We start from the raw sequence: 19,768 nt of genomic DNA on the forward strand, positions 1-19,768 counted from the left end.
GCAGATTCCTCCTCTCAGAGCTTCTGCCTGCTTCCTTTACCTTTCCCCCATTGCCCTAATTCTATCGTCAGCAGTTGAAAAAGCAATAGTACTACTCTTCCCCTGCCACAGTTATTCATCCATTCAAGCACTTCCTTAGCACCTACTTTGCCAGGCAAGTTACTAAGTGGGGGAATTATAAATTAAGCAGGAATTGCCAGCCCTTCAAGGGCTAATGCCCACTCAGTGTTCTTTCTTCCAGGTGAAAGGTCCTCCAATCCTTCAACTTTCCCTCATTTGACCTGATTTCCAGATGCCCACCAACAAACAAAACCCCTTCTCGAGCCTGACATACTCAAGCTTGTCAAAGTCCATCTTAATGTGTGGTTCCCAGAACTGAGCTCAGTATTTTCCTTAACCCTCAGCTGAATTTGCAGCCCAGCTCAGTTGACTTCCATGTCAAAAGCAATATCAGTTGTGGAAAAACCCCAATTGTAACCAGGGAGCTGCCAGCCACATCCTATTTACTAAGCATGTTCTTGAAATGCATAAAGAAAGAGGGGACGAGGAAGACTGTGACTCTTGAAATGACATAATGTCAGATCTCTATGCTCAGAACTCCCCTCAGGCATTAGTGGAAAGTCTAAGTCACTCTAATCAAAGAGCCTCCCTGCCACTGCCATCCTCCTCTTAGTATCTACCCTAGGAAAGGGAAGAAAAATAAAGAATAAGCATTCTATGCTGATGGCCCAACACAGTGCTAACCATGGAACTCAGCCCTAAAGGAGGGGCCTTCCTTACACAAAGCCTATAAGGGGAGAACAGACATAGGCTTCAAAAGGTGATTCTCCAGGTGCCAAGGATGGGTTTACCAATGGCCTCTGACTTGCAGGGGCTCTCTCACTTTAAGGCCTCTGCTGTGATCATGTGTGAAGGGATAAGTTCCCTGTCATTGGAACAAAATCACGTCTCCGCAGCTCTTGTTGCCCCTTCCTTGGAAAGAAGACATCCTCTTAGAAGCAGAAGTCATCTCCACTCTGACATACACTGATGAATGTAGAAACTCCTGTAGATCTTTCAAAGGCCTTGTGCAAGGTCCCTCCTTTCTGAAGCCATTTTCCTACACAGCGGGCTGGATTCAAAGGAGCAATTGGGAGCCAAAAGATGGCAGGCAGAATAAAGAGGCTCATTAGGAGAGAGTAACAAAACAAAAAAACTAGTGCAAGGGGAAGAGGAAAGGCTGGGGCTGGGAGCAGATGTTGCCCTGCCTTTTGGAAGTCCTTTTCCTTTCCTGGGCATAGGAGGAAAAGAAATGACCTTCTAGAATAAATTTTGCCAGAGGAGTCCTTATTTTTCACAGGATATCAGATCTCAGAGGGATTGGTGAATGGCTTGCCTAAGGTCCACTGCAGTTTTGCAGCAGTCTTCTCTCTCTGGGTGCACAGTGGAGGTTCCTGACCCACTGTGAGGGTCTTGCCCACACACTCCATCAGCGTTTCCTGAGTGCTCCCATGGCCGGGCGCTGTGCTGGGGGGCTGCAAAGATTACCTTGCCATGGTCCAGTCCTGAAGTTGCTCAAGGGCAAGAGGCAAGCAAACAGGTGGAATGGAGGTCGCTGAGGCAAGGGTTTGTCTAGGTGGCAGGAGCCCCGAGGAGTGCGGCCACTCTGCCTGGAGAAACCAAGGAGGGCTTTTCCAAGGAGGCAAACTTTGAGCTTTGCTTTAAAGAACTCTTCTTGCACTCGTTGCCCCCACCACTCCTCAGGAGCAGTAAGCCTGTGAGCCTGGAGCTGTGACTGGGATGTCTGGCTTCAGGGGGACAGCAGGGGCGTCTGCAAGGGGAAGGAGAACCGTGTAAGGTTGGGGAGGGAAGGGTGGAGAGCGAGAAAAGCGGGGGGAGAAGGAGGGAGAAAGGAGGGAGGAGATGGGGAGGGAGGGGGAGAGGAAGAGAAGGAGGGGACAAGGGGGGAGGGAGGGAGGGAGGGAGAGAGAAGGAGGGAGGAAGGGAGGGAGGGAGAGAGAGAGAGAGATTTGAATTTCCCATCTGGAAGGGGAGCGGTAGCACGTCAGGGACCGGCTGAGGGGCGTGATTGGAGGGCGCCTTCGGCAGCCGCCCGCGGCAGGAGCCGCGGCCCCAGCTCGCCTGGCGGAGTTGCACGCGGCGGCAGGAGCTGGAATAGCAGGAGGAACCGCCTCGTGGAGTCGGGCCGGAGCCCTGCAGTGGCTCAGACGGTTGCAGGGACCTCCAGGTCGGTGCTGGCCGAGGGCCGGGAGGGCGGAGCCGGGCTGTGGGCAACAGGGTCCCAGCTCTCGCCTTGGGGCCTCGGGGCAGCTCGGGAAGCTGGGGAGCACGGCTTTCGTGGGGACAGTTCCCCAAGGCTGGCTGGGCGCCGGATGGGGACTGAGTGGCGGTAGCGGGGACGCTCCCGAGCGCGCTCTCCGTGGTGCTGAAAGGACAGCTCCCTGAGAGAGGCGGCGAGCAGGCGGCTGCGAACTGAGGGGAGGCGTGGGCCCGAGCAGGGGATCCCGGGCAGAGCCTGAACGGCCGAGCTCCCGGAGCCAGGACCGCCCGGGCTGCGGCGGGAGACTCAAGTCTGAACCCAGAGAACAACTTTGAGCTCGCTGGGGTGGGGGACGTCGATCTAAGCTACTTCTGGCTGTGCTTAACCCGGAGCCCGCCAGAGCACGCTTCGCCCCGGAGGAGGGAGCCACCCCCGAGGGGTACAGCTCGTGCTCTTGGAGTGAGTCAGAGGGCGGCGGCAGGGAGGCGGACAGACCGCAGGTGGAGGGGAGGAGAATGTAAACGTCCACAGAGGAAGGGGGCCAAGGGGACTATTCGTCCCTTCTCGGAGGAGCCGCAGCTTGGGCAGCGCACGTTCCCAGCCTGGGGTCTTCGGGAACGGTCCCTTCTGTGCTCTCGCTCTCGTCGGCCCCACTCTGCCCCCTCCCCCAGCAAAGTTTGAAACCGGGCTGGGCCTTGGGGTTGAAGGTGTGTGTGTTCGGGGAAGGGACGCTCTCCGTAGCCCACCGGGAGCTCCCGGGCAGAGCTGCTGGGTGTGTGGGTCTCCGCGGCGGTCGAGAGAGGGGCACCGGGGTTCCTGTCCTCTCTTCTAACGGGGAAACGGGAACCCCCGGCCACTTCCGCTTTTCAGCCGGAGCTGGCTCCCTACCTCCTCCCATCCTCCGCTGCCCCTCCCCTCCCCCATGCTTCTCCCATCCCGGGCCGCGGGGTGGGGACGGGGAGGGGGGAGTGACATCCCCTGTCTCTGCCACCGCCTTTGGCGTAAGGTCCCCTGCCAGAAGCAAATGAGTATTGAATTGAGTTGCAGTGAATATAGCTCAGACTTGAGCCATTAAAAAAAAAAACAGCCACAAGGACAACCACTGCAGGTGCCCGAGTCGGCTTGTCAGACGGCGGGGCCCAGTCCCGAAAGCCTCCTGCGGCTCAGATGGTTGAGCCCCAGCCAGTGCCTCCGCTGCCTTTGGGCCGGGACGGGCTCGGAGAGAGTCGGAGAGGGGAAGCTGAAGGCGTCCCTTGGGTCCCCGGAGCGCTAAAAGCACGGAAACCTGTACAGCGGCCTCCCTCCCTCGCCTCCCGCCTCCCCTCCCCCAGCGCAGCATCCCCCACCCACCCCCACTCCCACCCCCACCCACCCCCACCCCCCTTCCCGCGCAGGGATAGACCGAGGCTTCCCGCAGAACCACTAAGGAGCGCCTCCTGGCGGCCCGGCCAAAATCCTCAACTGCCGGCAACCTGCTGGACCTCAGCATTCCTGCAGGCATGTAGCAAAACATCCACACACACGCCTGCACACACGGGGTCCAGAGTTGCACACACGGGGTTATACTTTCAACGCATACACCGTCATGCACTCGTTGACATGTTAAATTCAACCCAGCACACACGTCCTCAGGATCTACCATGTACCAGGAGATATAGCATATTCTGGGGACAGAAGAAATGACCAAGATACTGGTCCTGTCCTGAGAGGAGCTCAGAGTGACCAGGAAGGGAAAGACACAGAGAGAGAGAGCATGTGCTGCAGACAGGCAATACTGCCCTAGAAAGTGCCACGGGTCTCCAAAGGGGAAGACGCCCTTACATCTCACCAAGGAGATATGGGCAATTGGATGAAGGGAGGCCTATTTGAGAAGGATCTTTGAAAATCAGCGCTGATGCTGATGATAACGATGACAGCAATGATGTTAAATAATGCGTACAGAGCACCTACTCTGTGCCAACACTGGGCTGAGCACTTTATTTGCATCCCCTCATTCAGTGCTCACTACAAGCCTTGGAAATAGGTGTTGTTGTCTCCATTTCACAGATGAGAAAACATTGAGTCACTTGCTCAAGTTTACTTAGTAAGTGATGGAGCCAGGATTTGAACTGGCAGAGATGAGTGTAAGAGTTTCCAAGGCTGTGTGAATTGCATGCACAAATGCCCAGACATTTTCAAAAAGAGTACCTGTTAGGAAATATGTGCTGAAGCAGAGCCCTGTGCAAGAGGTGGCTCACGAGCAGCAAGGAAGACGGGTGCTAGGCTGTGCAGGCCTTGAAGGTCAGCACAAGGACTCGCATCAGTTTAACAAGGCCATGGGGAGCCATTGCAGGGTGTGTATGCATGAGCAAATCTGCCCTTTACAAAGATTAATTGGACAGCCATGTGGAGGGTAGATGAGAGCTGGGGGAGAGACAATTAGAGGTTACAGACAAATCCAGAATCTCTAGGACCTGAACCAAGGCATTAGCAGCAGTTGGAGAGTGGAGGGTGGGGATACAGGCAGCATTGCAAAGCTACAGTGTCTGGTCTCCTCCCTTGGCACTCCCATCCCAATTGTACTCACCAATTCCTTGTGTGATCTGTCATCCAGCTTCTACCTTCCTAGCCCAACTGAATGCTGTGAGACCACATGCTGGGACTCCCTTGTTCCCTGCCACAGCCCACCCAAATAGTGTCTGGCAGAAAGTAGGTACTCAAGGAATATCTGTAGTATGAGTGAGTGCGTGAATAAATAAATGAATGAATGAGGAATCAGTTGAGGTGACTGGAACAAGGCATGCTAGAGGAAAAGATGGGTGTGTGGGGAAAGCCAGGATAAGACTGATCTTTGGACAGATAGAATTTGAGATTATCCATGTGACAATATCCAGCAGAGAGTTAAATGTGCAGATTTGGGGGAGGGGAGCAAGAGAGAGGGAGGTATCTGTGGCTAAAGAAGTGCACTAAACCTATAGGGGTAGATGAGATTCCTGAGGGAGACAGAGGAGCAGTGGGAGTGGCAGGAGGGGAGTTTGTTTGGAGATCATCTTTGCTTTGAAGGAAAGAAAAGGAGTCAGCAAAGAATGAGAGAAGACCTAACTGAGAAGTAGGATGAAGACCACAGGAGTGCTGTGTCATGGAATTCAGGAGGAGATTCCAAAAGGCTGACAAAGGTTGGGGGAGGGAGTCAGCAGCAGCATGTGATTCAGCAGAGAGATGGAGGAGGATGAGACCTGTGAAGACCCTCTTGGATCTGGCAATGGGAAGGTTTCTGGTGACAGATTATGGCAGTTTCAGGGCTCATAGGGAGGCAGCAGAGCTCTGGTCTCACAGAGAGGTAGACCCTGACTGGGAGATGAAGACGTGGAGATGCCGGGTGGAGACCACTTCAGCACGAAGTGAGAGGACTGGGATTAAGGGAAACGCAGAATTTAGGGAAGGAGTTAGAGAAGGGAGGGAATAAAAGCAACCTATGGAGAGGAGATGGAAGATATGAGGAAGAGGGAGTGATGAGGTATAAAGAGAGGGAATCCAGGGCACAAGTGAATGAATTGGCTTCAGCCTAAAGGAGAGGGCTTCTTCCTCAGGAGCTAGGAGGGGAGGTTAGGGAGCCCCCACTCACTGACATTAATTGTTTTATTACAGCCACCATTTACTGAGCACCCAGCATGTGCAAACACATCCCATAGAGTAGTTCTAAAATTTCAAAGTGGCATTATAATTCTCATTTTATAGAGAAGATCAAGTATCAACGAAGTTAAGTCAATTAATCACTAGTGCACAGTTTAAAAAGTGGCAGATTCAAGATCTGAGTTATGCATGCCTAACCTCAGAACTCATACCCCTTATGCTTTGCCCATGAAGTACGGGGAAAGTCACCTGCTGAGGGGGAGGAGGCATTCATAGTTTGGGCCTTGAGAAAAGGAGAGTTGGTTTGGGGCGCATAGACAGAGTGAATGGGAGACTGCTTAACACCTCAGAGGTCCATGCTGGGATGGGGGCAGCAGGATTTTTGGGCAGACTCAGGAGTTTCAGATAAAGAATCCCAGCAGGCTGAAGAGGAGCTACTTAGAGCCACAGGGATGTGAGCATTTAGAAGACTCAGTGGTGAGTAGAGTTACTTTGCAAACTGGGGGAGGGATGGCAGTAGCAAACAAGGTCTGATGAATGCACGTATGCAAGCAGGGGTGGCTGGAGAAGGTGATGGTTTGGTTATACAGAAATGGCATGTTGAGTTTGAGTGGTGTCCACAGACATCCAGGAATGGGTATCCAGGAGAAGGTAAATGTGTTTTTTAACTTATTTATTGCCTATTTCTCTACACATTGTGCATGTACCCCCGCACTCACACACACATACATACCTCAGAATGTAATCTGCATGAGGGCAAGGCTTTGTCTGTCCTGTTTCCTGTACATCCCCAGTGCCTAACACATATAGTAGGTGCTCAATTAATACTTACTGGGTGAGTGAATACAGAGGTCTAAATGTCATCAGTGTCAGTGGTCATTAAAGCCCCTAGAATGGATGAGTTATCCCAGAGAAAGTTTAGAAAGAGAAAAGAGGCAGGGGCTGAGGAGTCATGGGGAAAAAGCTTATGTAAGAGACAGGAGGGGGCCGGGAGCTGTGGCTCACACCTGTAATCCCAGCACATTGGGAGGCTGAGGTGGGTGGATCATGAGGTCAGGAGATCGAGACCATCCTGACCATGGTGAAACCCCGTCTCTACTAAAAATACAAAAATTAGCCAGGTGTGGTGGCACACGCCTGTGGTCCCAGCTACTTGGGAGGCTGAAGCAGAAGAATCGCTTGAACCCAGGTGGAGGCTGCAGTGAGCCGAGATTGCGCCACTGCACTCCAGCCTGGCAACAGAGTAAGACTCCGTCTAAAAAAAAAAAAAACAAGAGAGACAGGAGGAAGAAAAGGAGTCAGAAAAGGCAAAGGAAGAGAAGAGGAGAAGAGAGGAAACAGTAAGGGGAAGCAGGGACAGGAAAGAACTGAAAAACCAAGAGAGAAGGAGATTTGAGGGTGCAGTGGGATTGTCAGCAGTTCAAATGCTGCAGACTGCTTCAACAGAGGCACTGGAGGAAGGGCCTCGAAGATCGTCTGGTCCAGGAGAGAGACGTGTCAGAATCACCCCGCAACTTAGGGATGAGGCTGCAACTAAAGCCTGGGTGCCCTGCCCACCAATTTGGAACTTCTCAAATTAGGGCCCTGCATCTCCCACCGCCACCTGGTAATTCCTTGAGCTCTATGTAAACACAGAGTAGGAACCTAAGAGTTTCTAAAAATCACTTAATTATTAAATTGTTCATTTCCTGTTCTTAGAAATGAAGTCTTTTCACAACGTCTTAAACGAAAACATCTTGACTGAGCTGAGCAACCTTCAAACTCAGAATTCTGGGTCAGGCGGTGGGTTCGCCTACATTTCTTAGAAAGCATGGAAAGCCTGTTCCTTTTTGGCTTGTTCCACAAACACATAGTCAGCAATGGCTGACGTTTTATGAGTTCCTGTGACACCCAGGCACTTGAGCGGTATCATTCATTCTCCTTCAAACATCCATAAAAAGGAGGCCTTAATACTCCCCCATTTTGCAGAGAGTGAACTGAAGCCTGCCCAGGGACCCACAGCCAGTAAGTATAGGTGCCTGGATTTTGAACCAGGTGTGTCTGATGCCAAAGCTCCTAGGTTGTTTTTTTGTTTTGCTTTTTTTTTTTTTCTGCTACATCATGACTTTCTCTTCCCTAAACAACCTATCAGATGAGATGGCCTGATCACGTAGATAAGCTCTTGGGCCCCATATCATGAAATAATCTCAGTCTACTGATATGACTTCTCATCTTGAGAGAAATGAAGAAAATCTATCAAAGAACAACCAGCGACCCTGAACTCAGCCAGGTTGCAATATCTGCCATGCTTTCCCAGGAACCCTTTTTCTTCCTACAAGGCTGTGTGGAACAAAAGGCCTTGGGGAGTAGGCCTGGCCTCAGCTTGCCATGAAGCTACTTCACACATTGGATAGCTCACAGATGTCTCCTCCGCACTTGAAGAGATCTGTGTCTGTTAAAGAACCAGTGGAACTGAATGGTCGAAATACAAAGAAAATCCCAAGTTAGAGCACTGGGCTTCAGCTTCTCGGGGATGTAGGGAGGAGGGTAAGGAGGCCAAAGGGGAAGGCTCTTCCTCCCCCAGCGCTACCATTGGAAGAGTTCCACTTTCACATCTCTTTAATATTGAGATTCCCATTAAGATTTTATTTGGAGAACACTTCTAAGGCAAAAAACATAACCGTAAAAAATACAATAAAAACTGAAAGTTGGTGATTTAGCAGGAGGGGTAGGGTACTGTTTGTCGAGTGCCTGCAAGGCCCGTGCTAGGTAGTTTAAAAGCCCTAAGCTCCCAGAAGATGATAATGTCTCCAACACTCCCATGTGTAATTCAAAATACAAATCAATATTAAGCTACAAAACATAAAAATTACATGTACACTACAATAAAAATAACTTATTTTCCATTTGTCTAATTTCAAAAGTCAGGATCTGTTTATCCAAGCTGGCTGTTCTCATTTGCTCAGTTGCCTCCGACTGGCTGGGGCCATAACACAGGCTGGTCTTTTGATGGGATGATACTGTGGTCCGGGCTGGGCCCTCTCCAATCTCCATGGGAGCCCTGGGAAAGGGCATTGCCATTTCTCTCTTAGAGAGGAGGACACTGGGGACTCGAGCAGGTTAAGTGTCTTGCCATGGCAAATAAGGAAATAACTGTGGCATTGGAACCCAGTTCTGCCTGACTCCAAGTTTCAGGCTCTTTCCAATGCTCCTGGCATCAATCAAATCTGAACAAAGGGTCAAGATGAAGGCTTTAAAATAGGAATCAAACCGCTTTCAAAATGCTATTTGGCAGCACCTTCGTGTCTGCCCAGTAAATCATTCTCTTCCATCTCCCTTTCCCTCTACCAGGGCATTCAGTCTTGACCTCAGAGCGACAGGTGCCTTGTGTCTGAACCAGGGTGAGGCTGCTGTCTGTCTAGCTTCACCGCCCTAAGTGTGAAGCGGCCTCTCCCGTCTGACTCCCAATTCTCTTTTGCAGGTTGTCACATCTTCCTGAGCCAGGCCAGCCAGCAGCGCTGCATGCAAATTCTGCCGTGGGCTAGGACACGCTAACCAGAGCCGGCGGTATGGACTTCGTCATGAAGCAGGCCCTTGGAGGTGAGGTCCAGCTCCCCACCGCGCGCCCTCAGCGGGTCGAACCCTGCAGGGAAGGTGCCTCGGCTCCCTCGGCCTCTCTCTCCCTCGCCCTGACCCCTAGCTGATCACGCCCCCTTCCTGCCACCCCTTCCCCCTAGGGGCCACCAAGGACATGGGGAAGATGCTGGGGGGAGAGGAGGAGAAGGACCCGGACGCGCAGAAGAAGGAGGAGGAGCGGCAGGAGGCACTGCGGCAGCAGGAGGAGGAGCGCAAGGCCAAGCACGCCCGCATGGAGGCTGAGCGGGAGAAGGTCCGGCAGCAGATCCGAGACAAGGTCAGCTCCGCCCGCCCGCCCGCCCGCTCTGGGGAGGGCCACAAGCGGGTAAAACCGGTTCCACGAAACCCTGAATCCCAGCTCTCACCTTCCCCTTAGCTCTCTCTGAGCCTCACTCTTCTCATCAGCAAAATGGGTGTCACAAGGACACCTCCCTCAAGGCATCCTTCTGGGGATTAAGAGAATGCGCGCAGTAGGTACTCCAAGAGGGTGGACCCCCCCTACGGTCCACCATCTCGCACTGCAGATCCTTGTGACCAAAAATGAGTGCAGTTCCGAATTTGGGAATGCTTGAAAAAAATACCACAGCATCCTAAGCACCTTGTGCTGATAGGTGTCACTCCCGGGGGGTCTGGGGCTGCTATCCTATGCCAGACAGTCCCGTGCATGTCTGTTAGTGCCGGGCATTAAATCAAAGCTAGAAGTAGTCTTTCATTGGTTCAAGCCAAGTTTCATCATCAAAATTTGGCTCAAAATATATGAGCAAACACCCGGTGTTCAGACCTTTGGGGATTTCAACACAGCAGCAAGTTCTGATGGACAGGTGTTAATTTTAAAGGAAACTCCACGCATGATCTCTCCCATTGAGGACTAGGCATCATCCTACAGGGAAACATCCTTATCCCCGCTTTACCAATGAGAGGACTGAGGCTCGGGAAGTTCTCCTGGCCACCTCAGCCAGGGCTGCATGACCATGAGACTCCACTGTCTACTTGCCCACCCGGCTTCATGCTCATCTCTGCCCTCCTCCTCCCCAGTATGGGCTGAAGAAGAAAGAGGAGAAGGAGGCGGAGGAGAAAGCAGCCCTGGAGCAGCCCTGCGAGGGGAGCCTGACCCGGCCCAAGAAGGCCATCCCCGCAGGCTGCGGGGACGAGGAGGAGGAGGAAGAAGAGAGCATCCTGGACACAGTGCTCAAATACCTGCCCGGGCCGCTGCAGGACATGTTCAAGAAGTAACCAGGCCCCCTGCCCCAGCCCACTCCACCTGTTACTACTTCTTTTTGGTTCTTTTCTTTTTATTTGGTTAAGTCTCAATTCTGAAGGGGAAAACCTCAGTTGGCCTCTGCCCCCCTTCCCTGGCCAGGGGCTCCTCCCCCTCAGCTCCCCCTCACACCTCCTTTCATTCCAGGGCATTCACCTGCACCCGACTCCCAAGTAGCTTGAAAAAGGGAAGACAGTCTTTCCCCAGTGGAGGTGAGGGGGGCGTTGAACCCAAGTCCAAAGGCACTATGGGGCCCCCTCAGGAAGCCTAAGGTCATGCTAGTATGGTGACCCCCATACATTCCTTCCTGCTCCCCACTGCCAGGAGGACCACTGTCCCCAGCCAGCCAAAGTAATGACACATTCCAGCCCTGCCCAGCATGCTGACCTTTGGCCTGTGACCCTCAGTGGGCCCCCAGGTCAGGGCAGGGGCACTGAGTGGCCTGGCTCTGAGGCAGGGAGTCAGGGGAAGGCCCAGAGTGAGAGACCCTGGGTCTGACCAGGCTGGTATCTGGGCAGGAGGCTGGGACTCTCCTTCTTCCCTCTCCTTGGTGACACCCAGCCCAGGGGCACCCCCTCCCCCAGCCCCCACCTGGAGAGACATGGCCCCTGCCAAGCTGGTCCTTCCAAATGGATCATTTGTGGACTTTAGCTCACTTATGGAGGAAGCCAGGTAGGGAGGCCCTTTGTTCCTCACCCTAACCCCAGTTAGGTCCCCCACTGCCAGGCTGGGCCCAGCTTGCTCAGTCAAGGGGCTGCTCAGGCCCCCAGAAAACACTTGGAGCCATCGGGCAGCGATGGTCTATGCCATGGGGAAACCCCCAACTGGTGTGGCCATGCTACCCCCATTCCTATCCACCCCTCTCCCCACCATGTCCTGTCCATGCACTTCCAGGGCCCATGATCCCCAGGAGGACCTTTCCTGGCCAAAGCCCCAAGCCTTCGGTAAGAAACCAATTCCCACTTGATGAAGGCTTCCCTCCCTTCATCTCATTGGCCAAGGACAAACTCTCCTCTGGGATGTCTGGGACTGGCATTTGTCTCCCACTCAAATTATCAAGGCTTTCTGCTCAGTCAGTTGTGTGGGAATGGTGGGGAAAGAGGGGTCAAATGAGGGAGAAAACTGTATCCATGCATGCTTGATAGTGGCAGAGACTGCATCAGAGATTGTGTGTCCAGAAATCATATGCGTATGTGTAGGGTTAGAGTGTGTGTGTGCCTTGAGATTGTGTGTGTGGCAGTTATATCTGTGTGTTACAGATTGTGTATTTAGTCTTGTCTATGTGTGCCTGATTGAGATGTGTATTTGAGCTGAAATTGTACATGTGTGTGCTATCCATCTCATGTGTTTTGAGACTGCATATGTTAGTTTGTGTATGCATGTGTTTTCAAAACAGTATGTGTATCGGAGTGATGGGTATGCGTTAGGTGTTAGGTGTGGTGGAAGCATGTGTTTGAGGGAATTATGAGATATTTGAAGGTTGCTGTGTGCACGTTTGGGGGTCTGTAAAGATAGTTGCGTGCATGGACGTGTGCCTGGGGAGAAAGAATGGGGTTAAGATACCCCCTCCCAGCCCTGAGACTATTGGTCACTGTTGACCACCTCCAACAGGAGACCTTGTCCTTGGCCTAGAGTCCTCCCACCCTTGGGGGGTTCCTGCCTGAGGTACTCAGAATCCCACTGTGACAGACCCAGGCAGTGCCCCAGGAAGCCATGCTAGGCCCCCACCAGGGCCTATCCCCAAAGCAGGGGCCAGGGAGGGGGCGACTTGCCTGCCCCTGAAGCCCCTGTTCCCATTGGCCCCAGTTTGCATTCTGCAGGTTTTCCATTTTAGTGGATTCTGCTTTTATTTCAGAGACAGACATGTGTCTTCTCTGTCCGTTTCCAATAGTTAAAGCCATATCAGTTAGACTGCAATACTTTAAAGACGAGACAAAACAATCCATATGTTTAGGGAACAGAAAAGTCCCCTGGTCTGTCCCTTCTTTGGGGAGCAGGGCCTCGGCAGCTCCAGCTCCCTGGACTTACCTTCCTCCCTGCACCCCCACCCCCACCTTGTGCTCCTATGTCCAGCCCCCCAGGGGCCTGTGTCTGTGTCTGTGCCCGTGTCTGTGATGGGGAGCCACCTCGCACCCCTGTTGTCTGCTTGTCTGTTTGTGTCTGTTATCCTGGGCAGGATGGTCAGTCTCAAGAACCCTGGGGTCCTGGGCCAGAGACAGGCAGGGCCAAGTCTAGGGGGCCACAGGCCTCCCCAGCCCCTGTGTATGAGCCCCACTTGGACACAAGTATTCAGAGAGGTCCCCTGCCCCTGACACTTGACAGGGGTCTTCAAACCTCAATGATGATGCCAGGACACAGAGAGTACCAGAGGGGTCGGAGAGACCAAGGCACAGGGTGCTTCAGATGAGCAAGAGAACCCAGTCAAACCAGATATCCCAGCTGGGCCAGAGGGATCCCAGACCCTCAGAGGGCTGCCCTGTTGGTCTCCACAGTGCAGTCCCTCTGTATTTCCAGAGTGGGATCGGGGCTTTTCAGCCCCACTCTGATGCCTGCCCTCCAGGATGGCTGCTTAGTCTAGTTTCATGTCCCAGACCCCTCTATTCTGCTCTGGGACAGCAGGACTTGAGGTCTTCCTGGGGGTGGGTATGGGGGAGAATTTCTGCCTGGCACACACCTGGCTCTGACCACTGCCAAGTGATCACTCTTAGACCCAGGGGAACACAATGACAATCATGACTGATACAGACCTGGCTATGGAGAGCAGCTGATGCATGGCCCAGAGAGCATGTCTGCGTGCAGCACGTTGGTAGTGCACAGAATACATGAGGGGTGCTCTAGGAGGATCGGGATGCTCACAGGGTCGCCTGGGAGGTGAGGTGTGTGTCAACGCACTGGATGGGAGGGAAATGAGTGTGCACACACAAATGGGTCAATGTGCATGTGACAGACAGGGGAGAAGAGGCCCCGGAATTCAGCACACATACAACACACAGGGGAGAGAACCCCCAGGTAGGAAAATAGGAAGGAGCAATCATTTGTAGGTGGATGAGAAAGCAGTGAGGTGCAAGGGACGTGCACCAGGTGAGGTGGGCATGCAAGCTCTTGGGGAAGGCCCCAGGCTCTGTGCCTGGGAGGCACTGCCAGAGAGAAGGAAAAAGGCGGCTGCAGATCACCCTGTGCTGGGGATGGTGACAGGTCAGGATCTCCCAACATGGACATCCTCCACTGCAAGTCCAGAAGCTCCCAGAAGGTATCCTTAACAGCAAAGCTGTGCAGGGTACTCCTCCAGATGGAATCAGGAAGTCAGTACGCCATCCCAGGTGTATACAAAAGAGAGGATGGGAGAGTGACAGAAGCATTGTAGCCCAGGGCCCCTATCAGGGGGACAGCTGGTGGGCAAAGCAGCCACCCCACAGGCTTGTGGCTAGAGTACAGTGGGGTGGACCCCCCAGCCCTAGAGCCCTGGCACCCAGCTGGCAGGGTTGCCCACCCCCATTGTCCACCTGCTCCATCCTCTAGGGTTCCACAGGCCCTTGACTGCACAGGGAGGCTGGGGTCAGCCTGGACTCCCAGGCCTGAGGACATGCCTCTCACCAAATGTCCTCTGCTCTAGTCCTACTCCTGTCACCCCACGCTCTTCACTGGGGAGAGAATGGGAGGTGCTCGTGCTGGCCCTGGGTGGGAGCAGGGAGTTCTAGTGAGACCCAGATGAGATCGACCATCCTGCTCACATAGGGGAACCTTTCCCACATTTGTGCTGTGTCATTGTTGCTCTGCTTCCTTTCAATGTGTCAGTGCCTGGGGGGAGGGAAGGAGCACCCCCTCAGCCCCCCGAACCTGACCAAAAGCCATGGCTGTTGCTCCCCCCTTTGTATGATGCAAATGCTGAGATGTACAAAATCAACCATAATGACAAAGAAAAAGACCTTGTACAGCAGCGGTCTGTCTGTTCTCTTCTGTCCATCGGCTCCAGCAGGGACAAACAGGGGCACCAACTCACTAGGGGGTAGGCAACTCGCAAAGCTCAAGAAGCCCCAAAAATCTTCAGTGTTACCCTGGCTTCTGGCCAGGACCCCATGAAATGACTCTTGAAATCAACCGTGGCCAGAGTCGGGACTGGGCTCGGGTTCCAGGATCGCTCTGCCTCCCTGCCTTCCAGAACCAGTTCTTCAGCCTCAGGAGCTGAGTGGTCCTCAAGGACCACCCCCTCCACCCACACTCACACACCATCTCTGACCACCCTTTTCCCCAAGCCCTTCAGGGTGCCGCTTCCTGAGAATGTTGCCAAGTCACATGGTGGAAAGCGACCTGTCCTCATTCATTCCCCTAACACGAAGGGAGACCTGTTCTCCACAGGCCACATGCAGAAGGCTGGGGTCCCAGAGGAAGGACACCACTCAGCATTCCTCCCTGACACAAACACTTTCCAGGCCATGGTGAGGAGTCAGGATTATTCCGGAACCCCCCTCCGCCCTTACCCTCACCCTAATACCCTGCCTTAAGTTAGGCCCCACTCGTCTTAGCTTGGCTGGGCTCTTCCCATGGCCACACAATGGTCTCCCAGTTTCCACCCCTCTCCTTCCATGCACCCTTTGCTGACACCCTACCCCTGCCTTCAAGGTGTATCTAAAATGCAGACTTCATTCACCATGTCACTCCTGCCCAGGCCTCCAAAGGCCTGTACGATGGCACCTACCTATAGGATAACATACAAATTGCCCAAATGGCCCTGTGCAATGTGGCCTCGACCTGCTGATCAGACCCACACCCACCTCTGTGTGCCAAGTGCCCCAGTCCCCCATCCATACCATCTTCTTGGTGTTTGCATATCTGCCCCCAGTGCCTGAGATGAATGGTGCCCTTCCCCTTCTTGGTGCTCCTGGGAGCTTGGAGCTCCCTGAAGCTCCAGCTCAAACATCATTTCCTCTGTGAAGCCCACCCTGATCCAGCCCCTGTCCCCCTGACCAGAGCAGAGGCTGTCATTGTGCTCACAGCCGCAGAGCATCATGTCTGAGTGTTCAGACAGCGCTGGATGTGCTTACGGCTCTGTCACCCAGCCGAGTGATCTTGAGCAAGCCACTTAACCCCTCTGAGTGTTTGCTCACAAGTGAAATGGGATGATAAGCATTGCTCTGATCTCTGCGCTTGTTATGAAGAGTAAATGGGGTCCTGTACACGCTTTGAGCACCACATGCCAAGCTTTCAGTGAATGGAGCTCTGAAAATTCTTTTGAAAGAGACATTGCTGCACTGGTCTCCCTCACTAACTTGGGAGCTTTATAGGGGCAGGGCTGGCCTGTGCTCTGATCCCTCTCTAGCACCCAGCATAGGGTCTGCCCCACAACATGTTCTCAGGGACCCCACTGCTGATTCAGGCCCCAAGATATCAATCTCTGTACCATCTACTTGGTAGCCACAGTCACTCTTCTTTTGGCTCTTTGTACTTACTAGACAATGTAGGGAGGGGTGCAGACCCTGATCCCCCACCTTCTATGTCCTGATGTCACCCTCTTGCCTGTTCTCCCAGATCTACCCACACCCCTGGGTTAGCACACTGTGGGTAGCAGGGCTTTGGACTCTCTGAGTCAGAAGGAGCTCAGTGTGCAATGGGAAGCTGTGGTAGTGATTGATGGCTAAATAACAAATTATTACAAACTTAGAAGCTTCAAACAACACAAGTGTATTATCTCCATTTTTGTGGGCCAGGAGTCCTGGCACAGCTTACCAGGGTCCTCTGCTTCGGGACCTCTCACAGGGCTGCAGTCAAGGTGCAGGCCAGGGCTGGGGTCTCATCAGAAGGCTCAGCTAGGCACAGCTCACTTCCAAGCTCACGTGGCTTCTGGCAGGATTCAGTTCCTGTTGGATGGAGGGCTCCAGTTCTTGGCTGACTGTTAGCTGAGGGCCATCCCCTGGCCCTTGCCATGTGGGCATCTCCCCTGGGGCAGCTCACAACAGGGCAGTTTGCTTCACCAAATCGTGCAGGCCACAAAGGCAACAGAGAGAGTCTGCTAGCAAGATGTAAGCCATGTTGTTATATAAGCTAATCATGGAGGTGACCCCTGTCACTCCTGCCATCTTCTATTGGCTACAGATAAATCACAGAACTCACCCACACTCATGGGCAGGGGATTACACAGGGTGTGAATACCAGGACAGGGGATTATTGGAGACATCTTAGAGGCTGCCTACCATAGAGACTGGGGCAAAACTCCCCTTTTCCTACAAAGCACTAGAGTAGAGCAGGGCGTTGGAGGAGCCAGAGCTCCAAACCTCTTCAGCTACAGGGTACCAGGGGGTAGAGGAAACGTCTCAGAGCAGGAGCAGCAGCCAACAGCAAGTTCTCCTGGAGTCTCTACAAGACTGAGGTCATTCCTAGAGCCCCAGACTGGGCTCTGAGGGCCTTCCAAGGCTGAAGACTGGAGAGAAAGAGAACAAAAGGGTTTGTGGCTTCCCTGAGAGTCCATCCATCTGCTCTGCCCAGCACCCCAGGCACTGTCCTCCTGAGTCCCAGGCCCACCTCCAGAAACAACCCAGCCCAGGACACTCAGACACTTACCCTCAGCTTCTCATCTCTCCACCCAGTGGATCACAAGGGTCAGTAAATGCCAGTATCCTCTCATTTTCAGTCCCAAATATCTTCTCCTAAGAGACTTAATCTTCTCAGGTAAAATGAGTTTCACGGGGCTTCTACCATGTGCTAGGCACCAAGCACACTAATCATACAGCCTTCCCTTCAGGAACTTACATGCAGAAGGAGGAGACGATGGAGAACAGACCAGCCGCCCACCACAGCATGAGCAGTGCCATGGGTGAACTCGGGATCATGGTGCAGGCTCCCTGGAGGGGTTTACATCTGGGATGAGTCTTAAATGAGGAGGAATCAGCCTGGTGGAGAAGGAGGGCACCTCCAGGAGAGGGACTGGCATGAACAAAGGCATGGATCAGACAAAATAAGTTCAACCTGGGCAGTGGGAATTGAGGAGACAGAAACAGAAGGCGTCCGCATGAATTCATTGAGCTCTCAGTGAAAGGCTGAGAGGTCCGGGACTTCAACCCAGGTGCCAAGAAGTGGAGCTTGGACTCAACCTGCAGGCAATGGGAAGTCACTGAAGGGCATTGAGCAGAGGTGTAACATGCTCAGATGTGCAGACTGAGGATGATCAGCTGGGGTTATGAAGAAGGTGAACCCCAAAATGTAGCCATGCCTTGACTATTGACTTCACTGCAGGATCAAAACACAAGAAATCAAGAAACCTGGGATGGGAAAGGGGTTTAAAGTCAAATCCATCCTCCCATGCAATTCAGGAAAACCTCCTGTGCCATCTTTGGTAGAGGGCACAATCCTGCTTACATTCCCCACAGGGTCGGGAAGCTCATTCTAGGCAGGCAGCTCCCCTCTTTCTCCTAAACCAAAAGCTGCCAGGAAGTAGGGGGTTAATGAAGCCTCCCCCAGCATCCCTTAATTGACTGCAAAATCCTGCTTCCAGACCACTCACTTAGCACTTGTAATTAATTGGGGCTTCTTGCTTGATCTGAGAGATGATGCGATACCCGCCAGGACAATGTTTTCTCAGCTGGGATTCTCCAGCTGGAGACGAGCCGCTACACACCCAGCCTCTCCACAGGCACTGGCCAGGGTATGAATACAGGCTTCAGCTCTTCCCTTCCGTGTGAGCTCAGGAAGGGCCCTTCCCTGTCGGAGCACAGAGCCAGCACATTGCACAGACGCAGTGGGTGGGTCAGAGCTGGTGTCACCATCTCCGTGGGCCCCAGATCCAGGACATCCACTGTATCCTGGGGCATGACCAGGGGTCTGCAGCTCTTGGCCACATCAACTCCCTGCTGCTTTCTTTGTGAGAGGCACTTAGCATGGCCCTGTTTGCATGAGAGTCAAGACAGCCCGTGCGAAAGTACATAAGACAGGGGAGAAAAAGGGAGGGCAAGGGAGCCCCCACTTACCAAACACCTGCTGTAAGCCACACACCAGGGCTGAGTGCTGTAAAGCCGCCTGCTGTCCTCATCCCAACAGGAATCTGTGAAGTCAGTCTTCTCCCCACTTTACACATGAGAAAGCTGAGGCTCACAAGTAAAAGCATAAAATGGGAATGAGCACAGGATTTGGACTCAGACAAACCTACTTCCAATCCTGATTCCTTCCATTTGATCCTGGGTAAGTGCCTCAACAGCCCTGAACCTGGGTTTTACCTATTTTTTAAAATTATCATGTATAATAATACATAATAAAAATTACTGTATATAATAATGTCCACCATGACCACCAGGCCCATTGAGGAAATCAAATAGAATAATGCCCACAGATCCCCTAGCACAGTGCCACGTACATAATACCTACAACATGACAGCCATTGCTACTAAATGCTACTATTACTAAAGCAAGACTGATGAAGAAAAGTAACTAGAGGGGAAAGGAAAGGAGGAAGAAGAAATAAAAAGGAGGAGGAGAAGAATTTGTTATGAGAAAAATCCTCCAGTCATCCAAATAGTAAACTGGGAAGCCTGGATTTAAAAACAAATCTGTCTTGTGCCTTTTTATGTAACCCAAGACAGATGAGAGGCAAGGGTTAAAGTGCGTTAGGGGACAGAGGAAATAACTGACTCCTTCAGGAAGCTCTCTTGACTTTTTAGCTCAAAAGAGACCTAGCAATGTGCAGTAGTTGTCTGTTATTGCATAATAAATTACCCCAAATTATTAGTTGAGTGTGGTGGTGCACACCTGTAGTCCTAGCTACTCAGAGGCTTCAGGATGTTGAGCTGCAGTGAGCTATGATCACGCCACCGCACTTTAATCTGTGCAACAGAGTGGGACCCTATTTCTAAGAAAAAAATAACCCCAAAACTGAGTGGCTTCAAGCAATAAACATTTATTTTCTGTCGATTTCTATGGGTCAGGAATTCTGGAGTGGCCTAAGTAGTTCTGGACTGGGGTCTGTCATGAAGCTGCGGTCACCAGGTCAGCCAGCGCTGCAGTCTCATCTAAAGGCTTGACTGGGCTGGAGGATCCAA

The 19,768-nt window shown here is 52.6% G+C and overlaps 1 protein-coding gene across 3 annotated transcripts in view; it reads left to right on the forward strand.

The window, feature by feature from the left end:
• CPLX2 (complexin 2) overlaps nt 1-14,682 on the forward strand; it is an 89,122-nt gene extending 74,440 nt beyond the window's left edge. For 2 of the 3 annotated variants that reach the window (XM_035290543.2, XM_035290544.2), the window contains 3 exons: nt 9,333-9,451; nt 9,589-9,764; nt 10,523-14,682. In XM_035290543.2, the coding sequence (XP_035146434.1) occupies nt 9,421-9,451; nt 9,589-9,764; nt 10,523-10,720 (405 nt within the window). In that variant the 5' untranslated portion in view covers nt 9,333-9,420 and the 3' untranslated portion in view covers nt 10,721-14,682. Of the gene's footprint in view, nt 1-2,011; nt 2,228-9,332; nt 9,452-9,588; nt 9,765-10,522 lie in introns of those variants that run through there. The other variant, XM_035290542.3, reaches the window with a different exon arrangement.
• Nucleotides 14,683-19,768: the final 5,086 nt, after the last annotated feature.

Source organism: Callithrix jacchus, chromosome 2, assembly GCF_049354715.1.
Source record: "Callithrix jacchus isolate 240 chromosome 2, calJac240_pri, whole genome shotgun sequence".
Classification (NCBI taxonomy): domain Eukaryota; kingdom Metazoa; phylum Chordata; class Mammalia; order Primates; family Cebidae; genus Callithrix; species Callithrix jacchus.